Here is an 18813-nt window from a genome sequence, read left to right as displayed (position 1 = left end):
TAATTAGAGTTGGTAATCACTTGTACCACTGGTTACATCAAGAATTATATACCTTATCATTACAACCTTACCGCATATGCATTATGATACTGTTTAATTAATTCTTATGGTCACTAAAACTGTTATGGTATTGTCAAATGATAAGCTGTAACCAAACACAATTGAAGAAAAGCAGAAAACATGTTATATTTATTTTGTTTGGGATTTTTTTTTAATGAGATGATGTTTTTAAATTTTATCTTACACAAACATTTAGTATTTGTTTTTAAAAAATTAGAATTCAAATGTTTTGTCAGGCCTTAATAATTTTGTGAGAATTTTCTGACAGCTTTACTCCTATATACATGATTTTTTCTTTCTAATGTAAAAAGGTTGTTCTAATTGTCAAGTCTTTTACTTATAAGATATTTTAGGTTACTAGAAACAAGTTTCTGTATTATGATAAAACAATTAACTAGTGGTAATCATCACATTTATTTTAATGAGAAATATAGCCAAAAGTAAATAATCATGAAATGATTATTTCAATAACTTGTGAGTGATGTAATAAAAAAATTGCCCCTTCAAAAACAAATTTTATCACAAATATTTTAGGTCACCATTTTATGACCTTTATGGAAAATTTTACACCTACAAAAATTTATGCTGAAAATTATGGAAATGAGAACACAGAACACTTTTTAACAATGAATAGTTCTTTATTTTGGTAGGGCTTTAAATAAACATTACATTCTCTATTACTTTTTTTTTCTTCCATAAATTTAGATAGTATATAGCAAAGTACAGGGCATTAAAAATTTAAAACCTTATGTGTATGGGGTTGGTTCACTGGACCAAGCTTATATTGGAGAATAAATGTTTACTGTAAGTTCTAAAATTCTGAATTTAAAACAGGTGGTAAGCTTTGAGTAAACATTACAGGTAGGTTATATATAAAAGTAAGTATTTTTAAAGTATTTCTACTAAAGATTTGTCAGAATGTACTTCACTTGGTCTGACTAGTATTAGCATAAGGTGATTTATGTTAACAACAAAGACATTTATTTTAAAATTTCATATTTCATTTACACAACCTTTTGAATATCCTAAATGAATATTTTTTTTCAGTAAACTGTGTTTTTAGCTATTCTTTTCTTTACATTCTTGGTCCCTTTGACTGACTTTGTAACCACCACAAAAAATAGTAGTAGCAGTAAATCTAAATTTGTCCTTTCTCCTTTCTAGAATGACTGCAGATTGAAGAAGAAAAATACATTTATTCTAAACACTCAGGCTCATAACAATTTAAATATTATTTCATTTAATCTAATTGTTTTATTGCTCTTTGTACTTCAACACCAGAATTAACAATTAATCACTCAGCAGGAGTGCTGAGAAGTTAGGATAAACAAAATTTGAAGTTACATCACTAGATGTTTAACTAGATACATTTTTATGCATTCCTTGAAGTAAAAAAATAGTTACTTAACTTTTATCTAGCCTAGTAAGTTCTCGTTTTAACATTTTACTTACTTTTGTTAAAAATATACATCAATAAGCAATAAAGCTCATATCAGGGAAAAACAAAAATCTAAAATGGAAAATTCAGAACAGATACATTACATGATACACAGAAGTGAAGGAAAATTTAAGTACTTAATTTATATAATATTGAACTTTAAACTACAAACTGCATTTCATGCTAACTTTATTGACATACATTAATAACAAAGTTCTTCAGTTAGATTTTAAATATAATGCTGTAAAAGTCATAGCATTTGCATAATGACTCCCTCCCAGTGCACATGAGATAGAAATCACTCCTTAATATTTTAACAAGTTATAGGGTTACACACCACTAAAATTCTAAAATCAAATTATAAATCTAAATGGTAAACAAATACTAAACAGCTTTAGGTACAAATAAACTACAAGACAGAATATTAGAACAAATTACCTGATAGACTGACTGAAAAATAACACTCTACGTTCCAATAACTGAGATGCCATAACTTTTAACAGCAAGTCAACATCCAGAAGTTGGATTAACTTTGTCAATTTTCCCTTCAGGTAACAAAAAATATATAACATGAAATTTGACTTTAAATGGCATAATGTAGCATCAACACTCACTGATAAAAACAGAATACAACATCAACTTTTCCTTTGCATGACATCAACTTCCCCTATACAACATCACAAAACATCAACACTCTCTGTAAAGAACATACTATAAGATCAACTCTCACCAGTAAACAGATTTCTTAACAACATATACTATCAAGTTCATGAATAATTTAAAAAATAAATTATTTCACTGAAGCACTGAGTGATCTAATATACTTTAATGAACAAACTTCAAAACTTACACGAAACTTTGCATCTTCTAGTGGTCTAATTACAGAGATTTCCATCTGTTACCAAAACAAATATTTTTGAGATAATACAAAAGCACTTGAGAGTAAACATATACACAAAATATAAAGTCATAATTCATAATTTGTAATATGTTCTTATTTACTAAAAAATCAAATAATTACGTTATTTTTTAAACTACTCCATAAATCCTATTTAACTGAACAAAACATAAAGCAGAAAATACATAAAACATAAATGTATGAATAATAACATGTAAGTTGGTAATAAAAGTTGACAGGTAACAATTTTACAAAAGTAATACTTTCCTACTTGCACAAATACCATCCTAAAACTTACATTATTTCTTTCATAGTTTCCACTTTATAATTAATGGTCAAATGTAGAAAAAAAGTACAAACAAGACAGGACAAGTCATGACATTTTATTTATAGTTAAGATGTTGCTGAAAATAATGTTATATTTTCACACTTACATAGAAAATATAAAATACAAACATTAATTAATAAATGGTAAAATTATTGAACTGACTCATGAGCTGTAATAGGTATTATAAAAACTTTGCCAAGCATAATATACCATGACATAAGATTAATGTCATGTAAAATAAAAACAAACAAACATTTTATACAAATTGTTAAAGTCAATTTATATTAATTTATGAGAATATCAGCAAACAATAAAAAACGACTTGTAGAATGAATATGGTTACAAACATTTGAAAATGACTATATCAATGAATGCTAAAAATACATATCTAACTTTCAAAAAGTACTATAAAAGGTTATTCAAATAATTCATAAAACTTTTAACTCTTATAACATCTAATATCAAACAAACATGAATGCATGGGCAATGAATCTTGAGTTATGGTTGTTTTAAAGTACTAAATGTGTATGCAAAACATTATCTAATCCTTAATTCTTAATTAATCATTAGAAGGAACTGGACCAAGGCACAACCATATTAATAGAAATTGGAATTAATGCAAAAGAACTGTAGATGCATAATATACCTTGTTGGTAACCACGAAAGGGTTAAATCAGTCTTTTTACTTTTCAAGTCTAAAGTTACTGTTCAATGTAGAGATATAGAGTTAGCATATTATAATAGCAATTTCAATTAAACTCAATTCTTCCCAAGAACATTAGCATGTTACTGTATTAAACATTCAATACCTGTAACTTTAAACAGATCTGAACATTCAGCTAATATTAGGTGACACAAGATAATTTTTTTCTTATTCTACAGTAACTGATCACATGTATCTAAGTTTTTAGTTCCCTTAACAAAATATGAGAGAACATGTTTTTGTTTATTTGAGGAGGAAGAATCATAACTCTGCATTTCTCAAACAAACTATTCAAATAAATTTACAGACTCCTATATGTAATACTTATTTTCTTTTACTCAAAAACTGTAATACAAACAGATATGTACGTGAAAATAGATGTTCTAATGTGAAAAGGCTAGTAGACAGTTATGATTTTATATCTTTGTCAATAAATAGTGTAAATATCAAAGTACACTGATTTATGTGAATGTTAAAGATAAGCTTCTCTATTAATAATCAGATGGCTCAACAAACTATTTCCCATGCATTAGATTGGTTTGTTTTGAATTTCACACAAAGCTACATGAGGGCTATCTGCACTAGCCGTCCCTAATTTAGCAGTGTAATACAAGAGAGAAGGCAGCTAATCATCACCACCCACTGCCAACTCTTGGGCTACTCTTACCAATGAATAATGGATTTGACCATCACATTATAATGCCCCCATAGCTGAAAAAGCTAGCATGTTTTGGTGTGACAGGGATTTGAATCTGTAAGCCTAGGACTACAAGTCGAGTGTCTTAACCATCTGGCAATGCCAGGCCCATACATTAGAATAATATTCTAAACTGTGTGGATGATGAAAACAAACTCCTCTCTGAACATCAGGTAAGCCAGACAAGCTAATAAAGAATTATATACTAAGCTGTGTGGATGACAGAGACACAATCCTCTATTAACAATCAGATGGTTAAACAAATTATTTCCTATACTTCAATAAACTTCCTATACTTGAGCTATGTGTATGATTAAAAGAAGTTTCAAATTTTTAACAAATGTTATCCAATGAACCAATCTCATAATAGAAAAGGAATGTATGCTATAGCTCCAAACTGTATTACTTGTATCTTTAAAGAGGTTCATGTGGATCAAAAATACTTTGTCCATCATGTAGTTTGTATGTTGCATAACCCCAAAACTTCCAAAATGCATATCTACAGTTTTTCAGTATCTCTGCATATTGTATCTAGTATTTCCTTCCCTCTACCACAAACTGCCACTAAATCAGAAATGTAAGGTAAAAAGAATCACTGATAACTATGACATAATGCCATGTTGAATGTTACCCTGTAAATGGTCTTGGTATGTACACTTTTACCCTACCTAGGCACAGAGGGAAGCAGATGGCTAGACAAACTATATAAACTTAAGTGGGAAAGTGTATTTTGAAATTAAATAAAAGGCAGTTTTTAATTACTAAAGGAGAAATGTAAATGTTTATGTTCCATTTCTTTTTGTTATTTTTTTTACAACTGTGTACAAGGATAAGAGTGGCTAAGATGTATCTTGTTACAAGAATGATTCAATGGTTACTCAAGAGGTATAAATTATCTAGCAATAGCTTCACAAAATTAAAAACAAAAGTTGGATGAATCATGGTTTTGTGAATTTCAGAAACTACACATACTAAGAATTTTGAAACCTAAGACCCAGAAATATTCTGAAAAATATTTCTGGCATTAAAAGTTCAAGTCTGTATATATGAATGTAACAGTTACATAATATATGCACAATATTTACATAATTGGTGCTGTTGTTAAGAACTGTAGTAACATTGTTATCCTAAGCTGGAGTTTCATATATCAGAGTATACTGATTTTTGAAACATTTACATTGTATGCTCTTGTTTCTTCTGTTATTTTTTGGTAACTACAATGAACTTTGATATTAACATATCATCTTCCTTTACCACTACTAGATGCTATTAATGACAACCATAAAAGCACAAGTCAGACTTGTATGGTTTAGTTTTTGACTGAAACATCCAAAGTGCATGTAAATCTACATTTCATGTTCAATTACCCTTTCTTCTTTCATTTAGATGTTCAAGATGTTCCAGTATCCTGAAATTTAAGTGCAAATAATTTACACCAACCAAAAACTTTTTCTTTTAAAATTTCAAATGTGAGTTTTTTAACTAATAGAAATTTCAATTTCAATATGAAAATGAAATGTCGACTCCTCTACTAAAATCATCAAACTGCTTAAATTACTTGCATTTCCTTTCTACAAACAGTACAGAAGTAGATTTATTCATTTGTGTCAAGCAAATCAGTTATCAAACCTTTTAACTGTGATTTTCTAATAGCATTCAGTGTTATAAGAATAAAGTATGTTATAATTTTTATACTCTGTGATGCAGTGCATGTTTCTCAAAGGTGAAGAATCAGAAAAGAAAAAAATACTAAGTTCAAACTTTGTCATATTACATATTTTAATGACACCTGCCATAAAGTTATTGTAAATTATAAAAGCAGCCCCTGATGACAACTGAAACTAAATGTTGTATATACAATCTTACATGACTTAAAAGTTTTACATAAAGAAAAGCTAATATTTTTACATCTTTTTGGATCAAGTAACAAAATTATGAAAATATGTAGAACTGTAGAAACAACAAATTTTGTTATTCTCATATTTATTTTCTTTTATCCACAATTTCTGTATTTTAAACAAGAACAGGCCTAGCTTTATAAAAAGTAATTTTCATTAGCTCATGCAATAGGTACAATCTAACACATCTCCTAAACTTTTAAGTTATAATAGTAAGATGTGATTAACATTGTTTCAGCATTTTATATACAAAACTTATATTTATCATAAAATCCTTATACAGTTTTTAAAGAATACTGTTTTCACTTATCTCCTCTGACACAGCAATATTGTAAAATGGATTTACACATATTCAAAATCTTTAATTAAATGTAGTAAGACATACAACAAAAATTGATAACTTTCTGAAAACAAAACCAACACTGATTATTTTTAGTTTAAATTATCTCACAATTATAACCTTAGAAGGACATCACTACATTTCAGTAGCTTAACAATAAATTCTTATAATAATGATAGTACAAAACAAAAATTTTTATATATTTGTCTTTCATATATTATACTCATTCAGTTAATGCTGATATTTTGCAACAATAATCCATTACTCACTATATTTTGATAGGAAACAGACAAAGCTTCTCCTGGTGTTGGAAGTTTTGATTTATGAAGCAGAGTCAGGATGTTACACCACACCAGTTCAGGATGAGAAAAACATTTTTCTAATTCTCCCAAAAGCTAAAAAAAACAAAACCAATGGTTCTTTTGACTTAACCTATTTTGATCTATACTGCAAAAAGGCAGACTGTTTCAGCACAGAAGTATAGTCAGCAGTTAATCCTCTCAACCTGAGTTTCCTTTATTACACATAACAAAGTTTTAGTGTCTTACATTCAAAATTTATTAAATTACTTTTTATGTTATTCCAATTATTATAGTATAAATATTTAGCTAATAATCAATACTCTATTTGTATATGAGTTTCAAGTTCTTAATTTTAAAATGCAATATTTAAAAAAAATACTGAATTTCCCCTAATGTGATACATGACTCTTCTTTAGGCAGCTATATTTTATCCATCACCCCTACAATAAGTACAAAATTAAATGTAAATTACTCACTATAAGACCATCATTGCTTAAACAAACCATAATTTTTATAGCCTTCAATATTTTTTTTGGCTACAGAGTTATCAAATAGAAAACCAGACCCTTCTACAACACTCCCCTATCACATCCTCTCTTTCAGGAATGGTTAATAGTTTTCTCTTACATTTAATTGTATGTTACCTATAACCAAAAGAAAGTCATTTATATGCAAAAACGGCTCGTTTGGGTTGAGAAAATATTTTACATAGAAGAGCGAACAACGTTTGACCTTCTTGGTCATCGTCAGGTTCACAAAGGTTCTTTGTGAAAGGTCGAAACGTTGTTCGCTCTTCTATGTAAAATATTTTCTCAACCCAAACGAGCCGTTTTTGCATATAAATTTCTCAACAAGTGGGTTTCTCGACATCACTGATTATTATTTCAAAAGAAAGTCAAGTTTTCCATCTATCAAATAACATTATATAATGTATTCTGAAAAATAATAGTCAATTTTACTCAGAGCACAAGCGATGTTCTGGTGGGAAATTTAATTACTAGCTTGAATAAACTTGTAACAGCTCTCATTGTATAGTTAGAAAGACAGATAAATCTTCAGAGTTAGGGGAAATTGTGTACTTAATCTATGTTCTTTGGTGCATTATTTAATGAAATAAAAATAATTTAGTGCATTATTAGATTAGGTAAAATAACTAAGAACACAATGAAAATGTTTCATGAGGCACATGTACAAGCAGTACATGTATAATACAATTTGATAGTGTAATGTTAGCAGCATGTGACCCAAGTGATTTAGAACTTATAATGGTGTGGATAGCAGATAAACACAATTCAAAGGGCAATAGAACAATGAAATTTAATCATCAATAGATATTCACTGGTACAAACTACAAATTACTTACTATAAGCTAATGTAGTTTCATGTTACAATTTGAGGACATTCTAGAAAGAAAACAATGTGTAATTTAGATTGATTTTGGTTTTTTGTTTTGGTGGTTACAAGATTGGTCAATTTTACCAAGTCCATTTTGAGTTGGGACAAAGGAATCAAAATATAAAGTTTTACTGCAAAAATATGTCTGAAATATATTTACAATATTTTAGAGATTGCAAACAATGGAAAATTGATATTTTTACGTCGAGGTAAAGAACTTTTAATCTTAGGAGAAAAATTACTTCACACGTGGACTATTCAAAACAAATATTCAATACATTAATGGATATACCTTTATATTAATTTATTAAAAATACTTTACTAAATATTTGATTTTTTTTGTGAGAGACTCATTATGTTTACTAAAAGTGTTAGATTTTGTGAAAATATACACATTATATTGAAAGTTAGAAGTATTAAATATATAAAGACTAAACAAGTACAAACAGCCCATGTTTTGTCAAATTGACCAAGCTCATGTTGAAAGAGTTAACACAAAACACCAAGCATATAGAAATGTATAAGCATGCATACACATACACTGCACAGAATATTACAATTATATTTTCAAAGTAACAATATGTATTAAAAGACCACGTGTCCTAAAAATCAACTACAGCAAAAATTCTTAGAATTTTGGAAATACTTTTTGCCTCCACTGCCAAAAGTGGACAGAGATTAAGTTTTCATCCCGCTGTGTGTTTCTTAGAAATATTTTTTAAATACACCTAAACAAACTAGGACAAGAGTTAATATACTTGTGAAATATCATCAACTTAGAAGAGATTAGTTTTTGGAGAGTGAAGGTCATAACAAAGTTAGAAAATAAAAAAACAAATACCTAATTGTTAACTTGGAGAATGATTTTTCACACTATAATTGCTCTACAATTCATTAAAAAATTATCACATTTTGAAGAAACTTGGTGGACATGTAGATGTTTATTTTTCACTGTCTTGCCAAAAATGGTTCATGTCTTTCATAACAAGTGACTTGTAGACACATTTTCATATTTTTTGAGAATCAAATGTGGTCAACATAGCATGACAGAGAAAAGCTCTACTGAGTGCACATCTTGTCTCACATGTAATATTATTTTAACTTTTCCATGGATTAAAATATTAGAACCATTCATTCTATTGCAAAATCACTTTTCTATCAACAGAAGTGGGGAATTTTTAAAATAGTGTCAAGAACAGGCTATGAAGAAAATTTCTGCATTATTGCCAGTTATTTCTGATTAACTCTTGCTACAGGGTTGATTGATTCAACTGAGTTCTTGATACCAGAGTGAACATCAGAGACTCCATACTATAATTTTTAATATGTTATGTGTATCTTCATGAAGTATCACAAGTTTTCAGCAAACATTATAAGTCCTTCGTAGACAAAAACAAAATACACATTTTTAAATCAAGTACTTTTACTAAAAATTTCTCCATGAATATACAGAGTCAAAGCGTTGAATGCTCTAAATGATGTTCATGTTAAGATAAACTAAACATAGTTTTCTTCATCTGAAAAATTATCCAATTTCATTTGTATAATCTCTAAGACTTCCAAAATAAATATCAATACTTTGTCAAGAAAACTTTATATTTTGTCTATCTACTCTAACTCTAACAAAAAAAAATACAAAATAAATCTAAATTACGCATTTCTTTCCTCTAGAATGACTGTAAATTGTAACAGGAAACTATAGCTGTTTATCTGAAATAGCTAAAAGCCCATAACAGAACATTACTGTTAATACTTAAATTCTATTTATTGTCACATGAACCATGTGTAACTAATAATCCTGCCTCACAAGTGGTAAACCATTCAGCAAACTTGTAGCTCATGTTACTATATCAAATCATGTAAACCATGAGCTGCTCATGAATATACCTCTTAAAGAATTTTTTTTAACATCTTATTTTATTTAACTTAATAATATTCTAATTTTTACATTGTAGTTACTTTTATAATAATAAATAAAGAATACACATGTAATACAAAAGACACAATATTTAACCTGGGTTTTCTTTTCCATTGTTCTCAACTTTAAATGAAACTTAAGACTAATTTTATACTAATGATACTACTATATTAATTTTTGTTCAATTAAAAATACCATACTTAAGACAACAGCATAATGTCAGGAAAAAACAAATAATGTCCTATAACTATCATAATTCTTCCAGCTTTCTAAATGTAAGATAAGTCTTCAAAAATTCAGCTAAATTCATTAACATTATTCCTCTCAGAATAAATTGGAAACCGAATTATGAAATAAATAATGCCCTGTTCAAAAAACAATAGATTATTTGTTACTGGATATAATATTTTTTTTCTTTCTATTGGTTAGAAATAATAAAATACAAAACATCAGAGAGAACAATGACAATTTGGGGTGTGATAGCTGGGCAAGGAAAATGGGTCTGACTTTTAGTTTATGACTCCACAACAAAGAAGACAATTAAAACCTTAAATAATATTAAATTTTGAAAGTGACTTCTTAAAAAAGTTGTAATACATGCATTTTGACCTATCTCTGACAACAGTGTTAACTCTAAAGAGTGCAGATTATGTAATGTTTTAATTGTATAATTCATGTTCCTGCATGCACCATACACAATTTTTAGTATTTATTGCCTTTACAAGGAATTTTACAAAAATAATCAGAATTAGTTGATCATTATGGTCTGCCAGATATGACAAAGATTGATATCTGTTCAGCACAACCTTACTTAAATAATAATAGCTGTTTCAGGAGCATATGTTAAAGTGGTATCACTTCTGAATATATGATGCTAATTAGGTACAAGATGTTCCAAGTAAAAACATTTTAACTTTATAATTTTGGTTAACTTTCTTCTACAGGGTGTTCAGAAAGTCATTGTGCACTTATATATTTATTAACAGACAAAACTGCACAGTGACTTTCCGAACAACCTGCATAACATTTTATTTCCCAAACTTTTACATCACACCCTGATCTTTAATTTATAACAAAATTATTCAGTGTAACACACAGCATCTGTATGAATTGCAAATACATTTTATTAGTTCCTTATGTAATGCTTCAAGACAGAATTATCTTTTTCATCCAAATTTGATTTTCTTGGGTTATTTACAGTTACAGTTTCCTCAAATGTTACAAAAAGTAAAAAGTAATCAACTAATCTCTCTAATCAGTACCTACCTTAAGGTAAAATGGCAAAAGACAAGAGACAGAGAAAATGCACACAGCAGCTGGGAATGTTACAAATGATGTAGAAGGTTGAGAAGGACCGCCCTTAAAAAAAAATCAAATTACTTTGAAATTTTAGATGATCAAATGAATGTTCTGATTCGAAATCAAAAATAAACAAAAACTCTGACTTTATAATTTTCAAATCCCAAAGATGAAAACATTAAATGGCAAACAATACATTAATAAGCTATGTTAATTCATAATAAAATGGTGCACACAAAAACACATTAGCCATTCATATAAACAAAAGAAAAAATATACAAATATAGATTTTATTCACAATTTAATAGCTAGTTAAACACTGTTGTGCAAATGTTTCACAGTTTCAACAATTATTTTTGTAATGATTTAATAAGTCAAACCATTGATATATTTTACTATATTTTTATTTCAATAAAAAATAACTATTAAATCTTTATTGAATAATTAAGTTATTCACACACTTACCAGCAGACGACAACAATAACCATGTATTTTTTCATCCTTTTCACAAACAGCATGAAAAAGAAGCTCTCACTAGATAATACATGAAAAATAACCAAACTTCTAGTTTACTGCTTATACTATTCAAATATAAGTGTTCTCATCATTGTACCTCATCAGCTGCTATTAGTCACACTTCACTTCCTAAAACTATTTGTTTCTGAAGACTTTAGAAGGTAATATTTTGGTTACCAAAAACTAGGCCTAAAACTACTAACCTTTTATACACTGAAGTTGGTTTCAAGGAATTTGCATCAGGAAAACATAAGTGAGACAAAATGTTACTGTCATAAACTAGGTTCTCCTAAATAAAAAACATAAATAGCCCTTATATCAAAAAACTTTACATCATTTTCAACAACTATAAAATAAATTACACCAGCAGTTTACTTTTATCTCAGGATATTTAAAACATCTTTCAACATGTAATTTTTTTTTCATGTTAGTAGTTAGTATAATATTTGGATGTGTTAAGATATTAGTATCTTCATTTTATTACAAACCAATTTCTTCACTGCCTCAGGCCACTTTTATTAACTCTAAAAGTGTAATTACATAATTTGTTTTGTTGTTCATGCATGCACTGTGTACAATTTTACTATTTACTGCTTCTACAAGAATAATTAGGCTTAGGTGACTCTTATAAACTATTAAACATGACAAACTGATATCTGACCACCAAAATCTTATTGTAAGCACTAAAATACTACAAATATTTCATATTTGAGTGGCATCACTTCTGAATCTATCACTACTGAACATGTGCAAATTTCTTACAATGTGGGACAGTATATATGATATTTGTCTCATACCCATTTTAAATAATGTCTACTAAAATATTTAAATATTCAAGAAATGATAAAACAAAATACTGGTACATAAGGAAAGATTTAGCTTTTCTTAATTTTCCAATGACAAAATCATTGATCCACTAATTAAAACTTCCAGAGTTAAGGTTTTAAGATAAAATTATAATTAATTATAAACATACTTTTCTAATTGTTTGAAGTACTTTGAAATGAAATCTCACATACATAATCAGTTATCAATAAATAATAGTGACACATAAAATAATCAATAAAATTCTGATTAATGTCACAAAAATACTCAACCAATCAAAATTAGTTTCCAATTATTTATTGGATTTGATCATCCTAACTACCCAAGAAACTGAAATACTGCCACTATGTTCGTTTGTTGTAAACAAAGCTATATAATGAGAAAAGAGAGGCGATTCATCATTTAAGTATCTTAGGTTACACTCTCATTACCACTAAACTAGCATGCCCTGTATTTGTTATTGCAAAGTAAATAAGGCTATGTGTCTCTAATTTTGAATTACTTAATAGAGGGAGCTGGCTGAAACCAACCACTTCCAACTCTGACTGTTTTAAATGTTAATATAAATTTGTTGTTTTTGTGTTATGTTTCTAAGTTATAATTGCATAATTGTATTTTTAATGTTGTACGATCAAGTGCAAATCTGGAGGAGTAAGCCATGGGTTCTGTACCCTCCCTCCATCAAAGTTTTATCTCAACAATTAATATGTATAGTATTTCAACATTGCATAAGTATGAACGAATCCCTGGAAAGGTGGTATGGACTAAAGCTAGGCAATTAGTGATATTTGCTGCTCAGTTACTGATACCTCATTTACCCTAAACTTACAAGCACTCATTTCTGCCCATGTAACAAGATTTTACCAAAGTACATTCACAATGTAATTAAGCAACTTTAAGTTCCTTGGTTACTGATAATTTATTTATCCCTCTAACATTTTGCACATAATCAATTATCACTCTTTGGGCTATGACAGATGGTTTAGCTAGATTTTCCATGGTCACCTCTTTGTTTATCAAGAACCCACATTCAACAGTGGTTTGAGAGGATTAGCAACTTTTGGACAACCTATCAAAAGTCTGAATACTCCCCCCCCCTCTGCAAGGTTAGAGTTTGTTTACTTTATCTTTTGTGGTGTCAAAGTCCTAAAAAACAAACAGTCTTTTCTCCAAAGATAATTTCATCAAGAAATTCTAGAAACTGCTTTTTGACAGCATTACATTTTGTGCCCTTAATTCTGTCTGTTTCTTCCATAATTTTTTATGTCTGCTTCAATTTCAGTGTATATGATGCTTTCTTCAACTATTTGGTCATTTACCTACAATCTATCTAAGTAAAATATCTAACAAGGAAAGGAGATAAGATACTGGAAATTTCTTATGAACTTGCATGCCACTGACAGTCCATTCTAAGCTCACACATTTGTCTAGCTGAGACATCCTTATCTGTTGTTATGAATTTCTCTGCCAAAAAACTTCCTCCACTTTTGAACCCTTAAGTTGATTTTTCCTTCTCAGTTATTTCCAAATGTGATAAAAGTTGCCAAGGTGATTACCATGTTCATAACCTTTGGTTTTGGGACATTATGCAATACAACCTTGATCAGCAATCCAAGATCTTTCCCAATGAATAGATTAATTGGATTGTCAGCCTAATAAACCTTTAAAAAAGTTGGACTGCTCTTGATAATGTAGTGAAAAAATGTAATTTGGCAGTCATAAGAGGATGTTTGGTTGTCTTCTAAATGACACCAAGATGAGTGATTTTTTGGTCTTTACAGCAGTACAGCAGGACTTAATATAGAGAAAGTACAACTCTCTCACTGCTGGTTCCACATTGTCCAGCCATCAAAAACAAAAATGAAATGTTTAAATTAAATAAAAATCCCATGATGATGAGAAACCCTCTTGAAGTAAAAATGTAGGTCAAGACAGCTAATATGTGTATTAAAACTCTTAAAATAAAGTAAAGAGCTACATTACAAACTTCTTAGGTCATCTTCAGGATAACGTTGTTCATCAAGCATGATAAATATACAACAATAAAAAAAAATTATAAAAATAATTACAGCTTAAAATAGAAACATTAAATTTATAAAAAGTTGTATCATAATGCAACAGATGAAAAGTTAATACTGACCTGTGCTTATGGAACTTCAGGGAAGCAAAGCACAGCAAATTAAAAATTTTAAATCCTGTCATCTTGCAGAAGCATCAGGCAATAGAATGTAGATACTGGAAATTACAACTTCCATACCTCAACTGAAAGGCATGGTATAATTGATGCAGTCCACAGATTCCAACATATAAAATTTTGTGGCTGGTTTGTTGTTTGAATCACTTTGAAAGATCTTTTAAAACCTTTAGGCTCACATTAGGCTCATTCATTGAAACTTGTAGAAGGTGTTTAAAGCCAAAGATTATGATACAACTGGATATCTCTTTGTATACATCACCCACAGTACCATGTCCAATAAATTCACATATATAATAAAATGTTTCTACCTCATCATCACAGGAGAAGCAAATGTGGATTTCTAGCTGTTTTTCCTTCAGATCTTCATTCACACTTTCATCAAACAATAACATAAATGAATTTCTTTTGTTTTTTTTGTTCAGGTTTTGCACACAAATGTGAAGCTATACCAAAAGTAGCAAGGTATACCATTTTGCATAGCTATATTGCTTAGCAATTGAACTGTCTGGAAACAACAGGTTGAAAAGATCATAAATATTTTCATGAGTGAAAAACTGTAGTGGCTTGCAACTTCTTTTAGGGTCTAACATTTCTGCTTTACGTACATTTATAGTACTGCAGAGTCACTGTTCAAATTGCCAAAATTCAAACTTGGTGCATTAGTGTTAGACATGCCTCAATAATGCTAAGAGCCAGTAATAAGGGTTACATTACCAGTAGAAGAAGACTTTTGAATTAAAAGATGCCTATTTTATTAGCAGCTGGTTTGACTTAATAAGTGTGGAATTTTTTTCCCCCTTTAAGTGGCTGTTTAATGCCAACTCCTCCACAGTAGAAATATCAATGTATTTTATGCATAGAAAACAGTACTCTTTGTAAGTAGAATCTTTTTTTTTTCTAAGCCAGTCACAACATTCTTTTCTAGCAAGCTATGCATTGTTAAAATAGTAAGTGTCACATTTATGGTAACAACTCTTAATATACTAAGTAGATTTCACTCTGAATGACTACACTGTATTTTCACAAAAAGAAACACTGTGGTTACCTTTAATAAAACAGGATATACATTGAGTTCATTTAAGACAAACATAATTATTTGAAACTGTGGATAAATCAAACTAAAATGAAAAGTCCCAAATGTTTCCTTTTTTATTACTTTTTTGAAAACATGCTTAATTCTTACTAAAAAGTAAAAACTTCTGTTAAATAAAAATACCTCAGATAATGCATACAAATCTAAGTTCAAATACCAATTTTACCAAGGTTTTAAGAGTGAATTCAATATCCATATGCAACCCAGTAGGGCTGTCTAGAGTGTGTATAGATTTAAGCATGTTAGTTTTCACTGGTACAGTACTTAGATGTATCTGATTTACCTTCAATTTTGTTGTTTACTACCTTTATAACAATTCATTCATAGAGTTCAAACAAAGACTTAGCAGTTGACAGAAGGATCGTAAAAATACAGTATAATACACTTAATATCAAAACAAAATTAAAGTTGTTAGAAGAAGTTGATAAAAACCAGAATACCAAAACGACTAACGTCAATAAATATGGAATATGAAAATTCAAATTTTATTAACTTTGTGAGCTCTTTGCTATGTTAATATAGATCTGTGAATAGATATAAAATATATCCATTATGTTTAATGTTTTAATTTTTATTCGTGGTGGTACGTCATTTAATGCTCACATCTTGTGAGATTAGATGTTATTTTTGTAGACAAGGGACTTAAGTAGAAAAATAAATAATTTAACATATGTGTATTTACTTTCCTTTTAAACACTGACTATACACACACACAGTTACCTTCCTTGACATTTTCATAAGGATTTGGTTAACCAAAATTTCCCTTTATTTGAACTTTTTCTCTCGTCCCAAGAAGTTTGAATTAAGTGAGCTCCATTTATATTAATTACAAAACCAGGGTAACCACTCATCTTAATTACCAGATACCCACTTAATCAGTATTAAAAACTTTCTATGTTCTTGTTAAAAAAAAATAAAAAATACAATGAACCTGCAAAATATATGCTTAGTTTTTATTTCATTCTCAGTTTCACAAAATTCAAGTAGAGTCAAGGATAGAATAAATATTTTAAAAAAGCTGCACATTCATGGACTTAAAAATTTATTCCAAAATTCAAGAATATCCAAGTATTTTCAAGAATTATACAAATGCTGCTTAAGGTGATTCCCTCAGCTACTTGATCTGAATATCACAAGATAAACTGAAGACAAATTTGGCAATACAGCATTATACCATCATCTGATAGAATAAAACTTTTGTACTGGTTATAAATGATATATTATAAAACCTCAGAGAATTACTGGTAATTTTGAAAAATAAAATGAGGTACATACTGGTTAATTCTTGACCAAAGATCAGCCATTTGTGGCCTTAAAAAATACTGAACAGTTTTTTTAATGCAGTGGAAAAACAAATATAGCTCAAGACAGTTTAATTAATTACAGTAATTAATAGACAGATTATTGTAACTTTCTGCACACTTCACTCAGTAGAGCTGCAAAAAATAAGCATTCTCTTACTGCCAAAAGTTTCTCTTGGTGCACTCGTGAATGATCCAATTTTGTGTAAAGAAATAAAAGAAAAAAATTTAACGTTTTTTGTGTTTATTATGACTATATCTGGTGATTTTAATTGCTGAAGTAATCCTGTAAAAATTTCACCTTTTGATAGTACTTTTTATTATAAAATGTTACTGCTGCACTTTGTGAAAATTGAAATTACTCTCACCCACAGAATTCTAAGAGTGATCACCCTTACAGAAAAAAAAAAAAAAAAAATGTCAGCAACACTGAGATGGGTGTGACAAAGGGGTCTGACGTTCTAGTATGTCTCCATAACAAAGAAGATTGAAGGAAATAAAATTATAATTTGCCTTAGTTAAATTTGTATTCTAATGAGCAATTTATGTTAAATTCTATACTTCAGAAAGAGGAGGAGGAAGACCTAGAGAACAAAAATGTCACAATCCTCATAACTATGGTAGACTGAGGATATATTTTTTAAATATTTCTTTATAATAAAAATAGGAACTCAAAACTTATATAATATTTACATTTGATATATTAATTAAATTTTGATTCCCAGTTTACTGATATACACCAACAATAAAGTAGTTTAACTTCACTTTGAACATAGCTCTAAAATGTCAGGACATGCATACTTTGACTTACCTTATTTGAGAAGATTAATGACACTATCAATTAACTGACTAGTAAATACCTCTAACTGCCAAGCTCTACTGGTAATATAATTTTGTTCAGTACTTTATTTTAACAGATAATGTGATTTACTTGTACGTGTCTACTTGCACATACATTTGTAAAGAGATACAACAACTTAATTTTATTAGTAAAAAAGAATTAACCAAATATATACAAAATAAGCAATAATGACTCAGACTGTCTCTGATCCAACCACTACATAAAAGTTTAGTATTCATAAACTAGTTCCTACTAGATGTAGTGCATATGAAAATATTCAAAGTTAAGAAAAAAAATTATTTACCTGTTTAGGATATCTTAAGGCAACATAAGGTTGAGGCTGACCTTGTGCATCTTTACGAACTGCAACAAGAATTACAGAGCAAAATATAGAATTGCTCTCAGGTCCCTTTGCATAAGAAACCTGTAAAAACATTTTAGATGAATATATAAAACTAATCTTACTGTTAAAATATTTATATACACATTGCATGCTTTGGGAAATGTGTAAAACTAGTTTCCTTTAATATACAAATTTCTACAATATTTAACTCTCAAATAATTCTATTTTTCTTAAACACCGTGCTTTTGAGATCTGTATTAAATCAAAATTTAACTAACTGACCTTTCACCCACCTCTCAGCCGTCTTGGTTAAAATCAACAAAACTCAAACTTAACAGTCTCAATATATCTTACATTTTGATGAGCAAGAAATACATAATTCCACATAAACAGTGAACTTCACCCATGTTAAAAGAAACAC

At 28.9% G+C, this 18813-nt stretch overlaps 1 protein-coding gene across 1 annotated transcript in view; it reads right to left on the bottom strand.

Moving 5' to 3' along the window:
• Positions 1-18477, bottom strand: part of LOC143222140 (DENN domain-containing protein 2A-like) — a 36102-nt gene extending 17625 nt beyond the window's left edge. Inside the window, exons 1-7 of the mRNA XM_076448171.1 lie at positions 18354-18477; positions 11996-12081; positions 11742-11810; positions 11244-11336; positions 6632-6757; positions 2349-2393; positions 1937-2043 (exon numbers count right to left, since the gene is read on the bottom strand). Of these exons, the coding sequence (XP_076304286.1) occupies positions 1937-2043; positions 2349-2393 (152 nt within the window). The 5' untranslated portion in view covers positions 6632-6757; positions 11244-11336; positions 11742-11810; positions 11996-12081; positions 18354-18477. The remainder of the gene's footprint in view (positions 1-1936; positions 2044-2348; positions 2394-6631; positions 6758-11243; positions 11337-11741; positions 11811-11995; positions 12082-18353) is intronic.
• Positions 18478-18813: the final 336 nt, after the last annotated feature.

This window comes from Tachypleus tridentatus, chromosome 8 (assembly GCF_004210375.1).
Source record: "Tachypleus tridentatus isolate NWPU-2018 chromosome 8, ASM421037v1, whole genome shotgun sequence".
Taxonomy (NCBI): Eukaryota; Metazoa; Arthropoda; class Merostomata; order Xiphosura; family Limulidae; genus Tachypleus; species Tachypleus tridentatus.
Note: the sequence above shows the minus strand (reverse complement) of the source record. Positions and strands in the feature narration are given on the sequence as shown.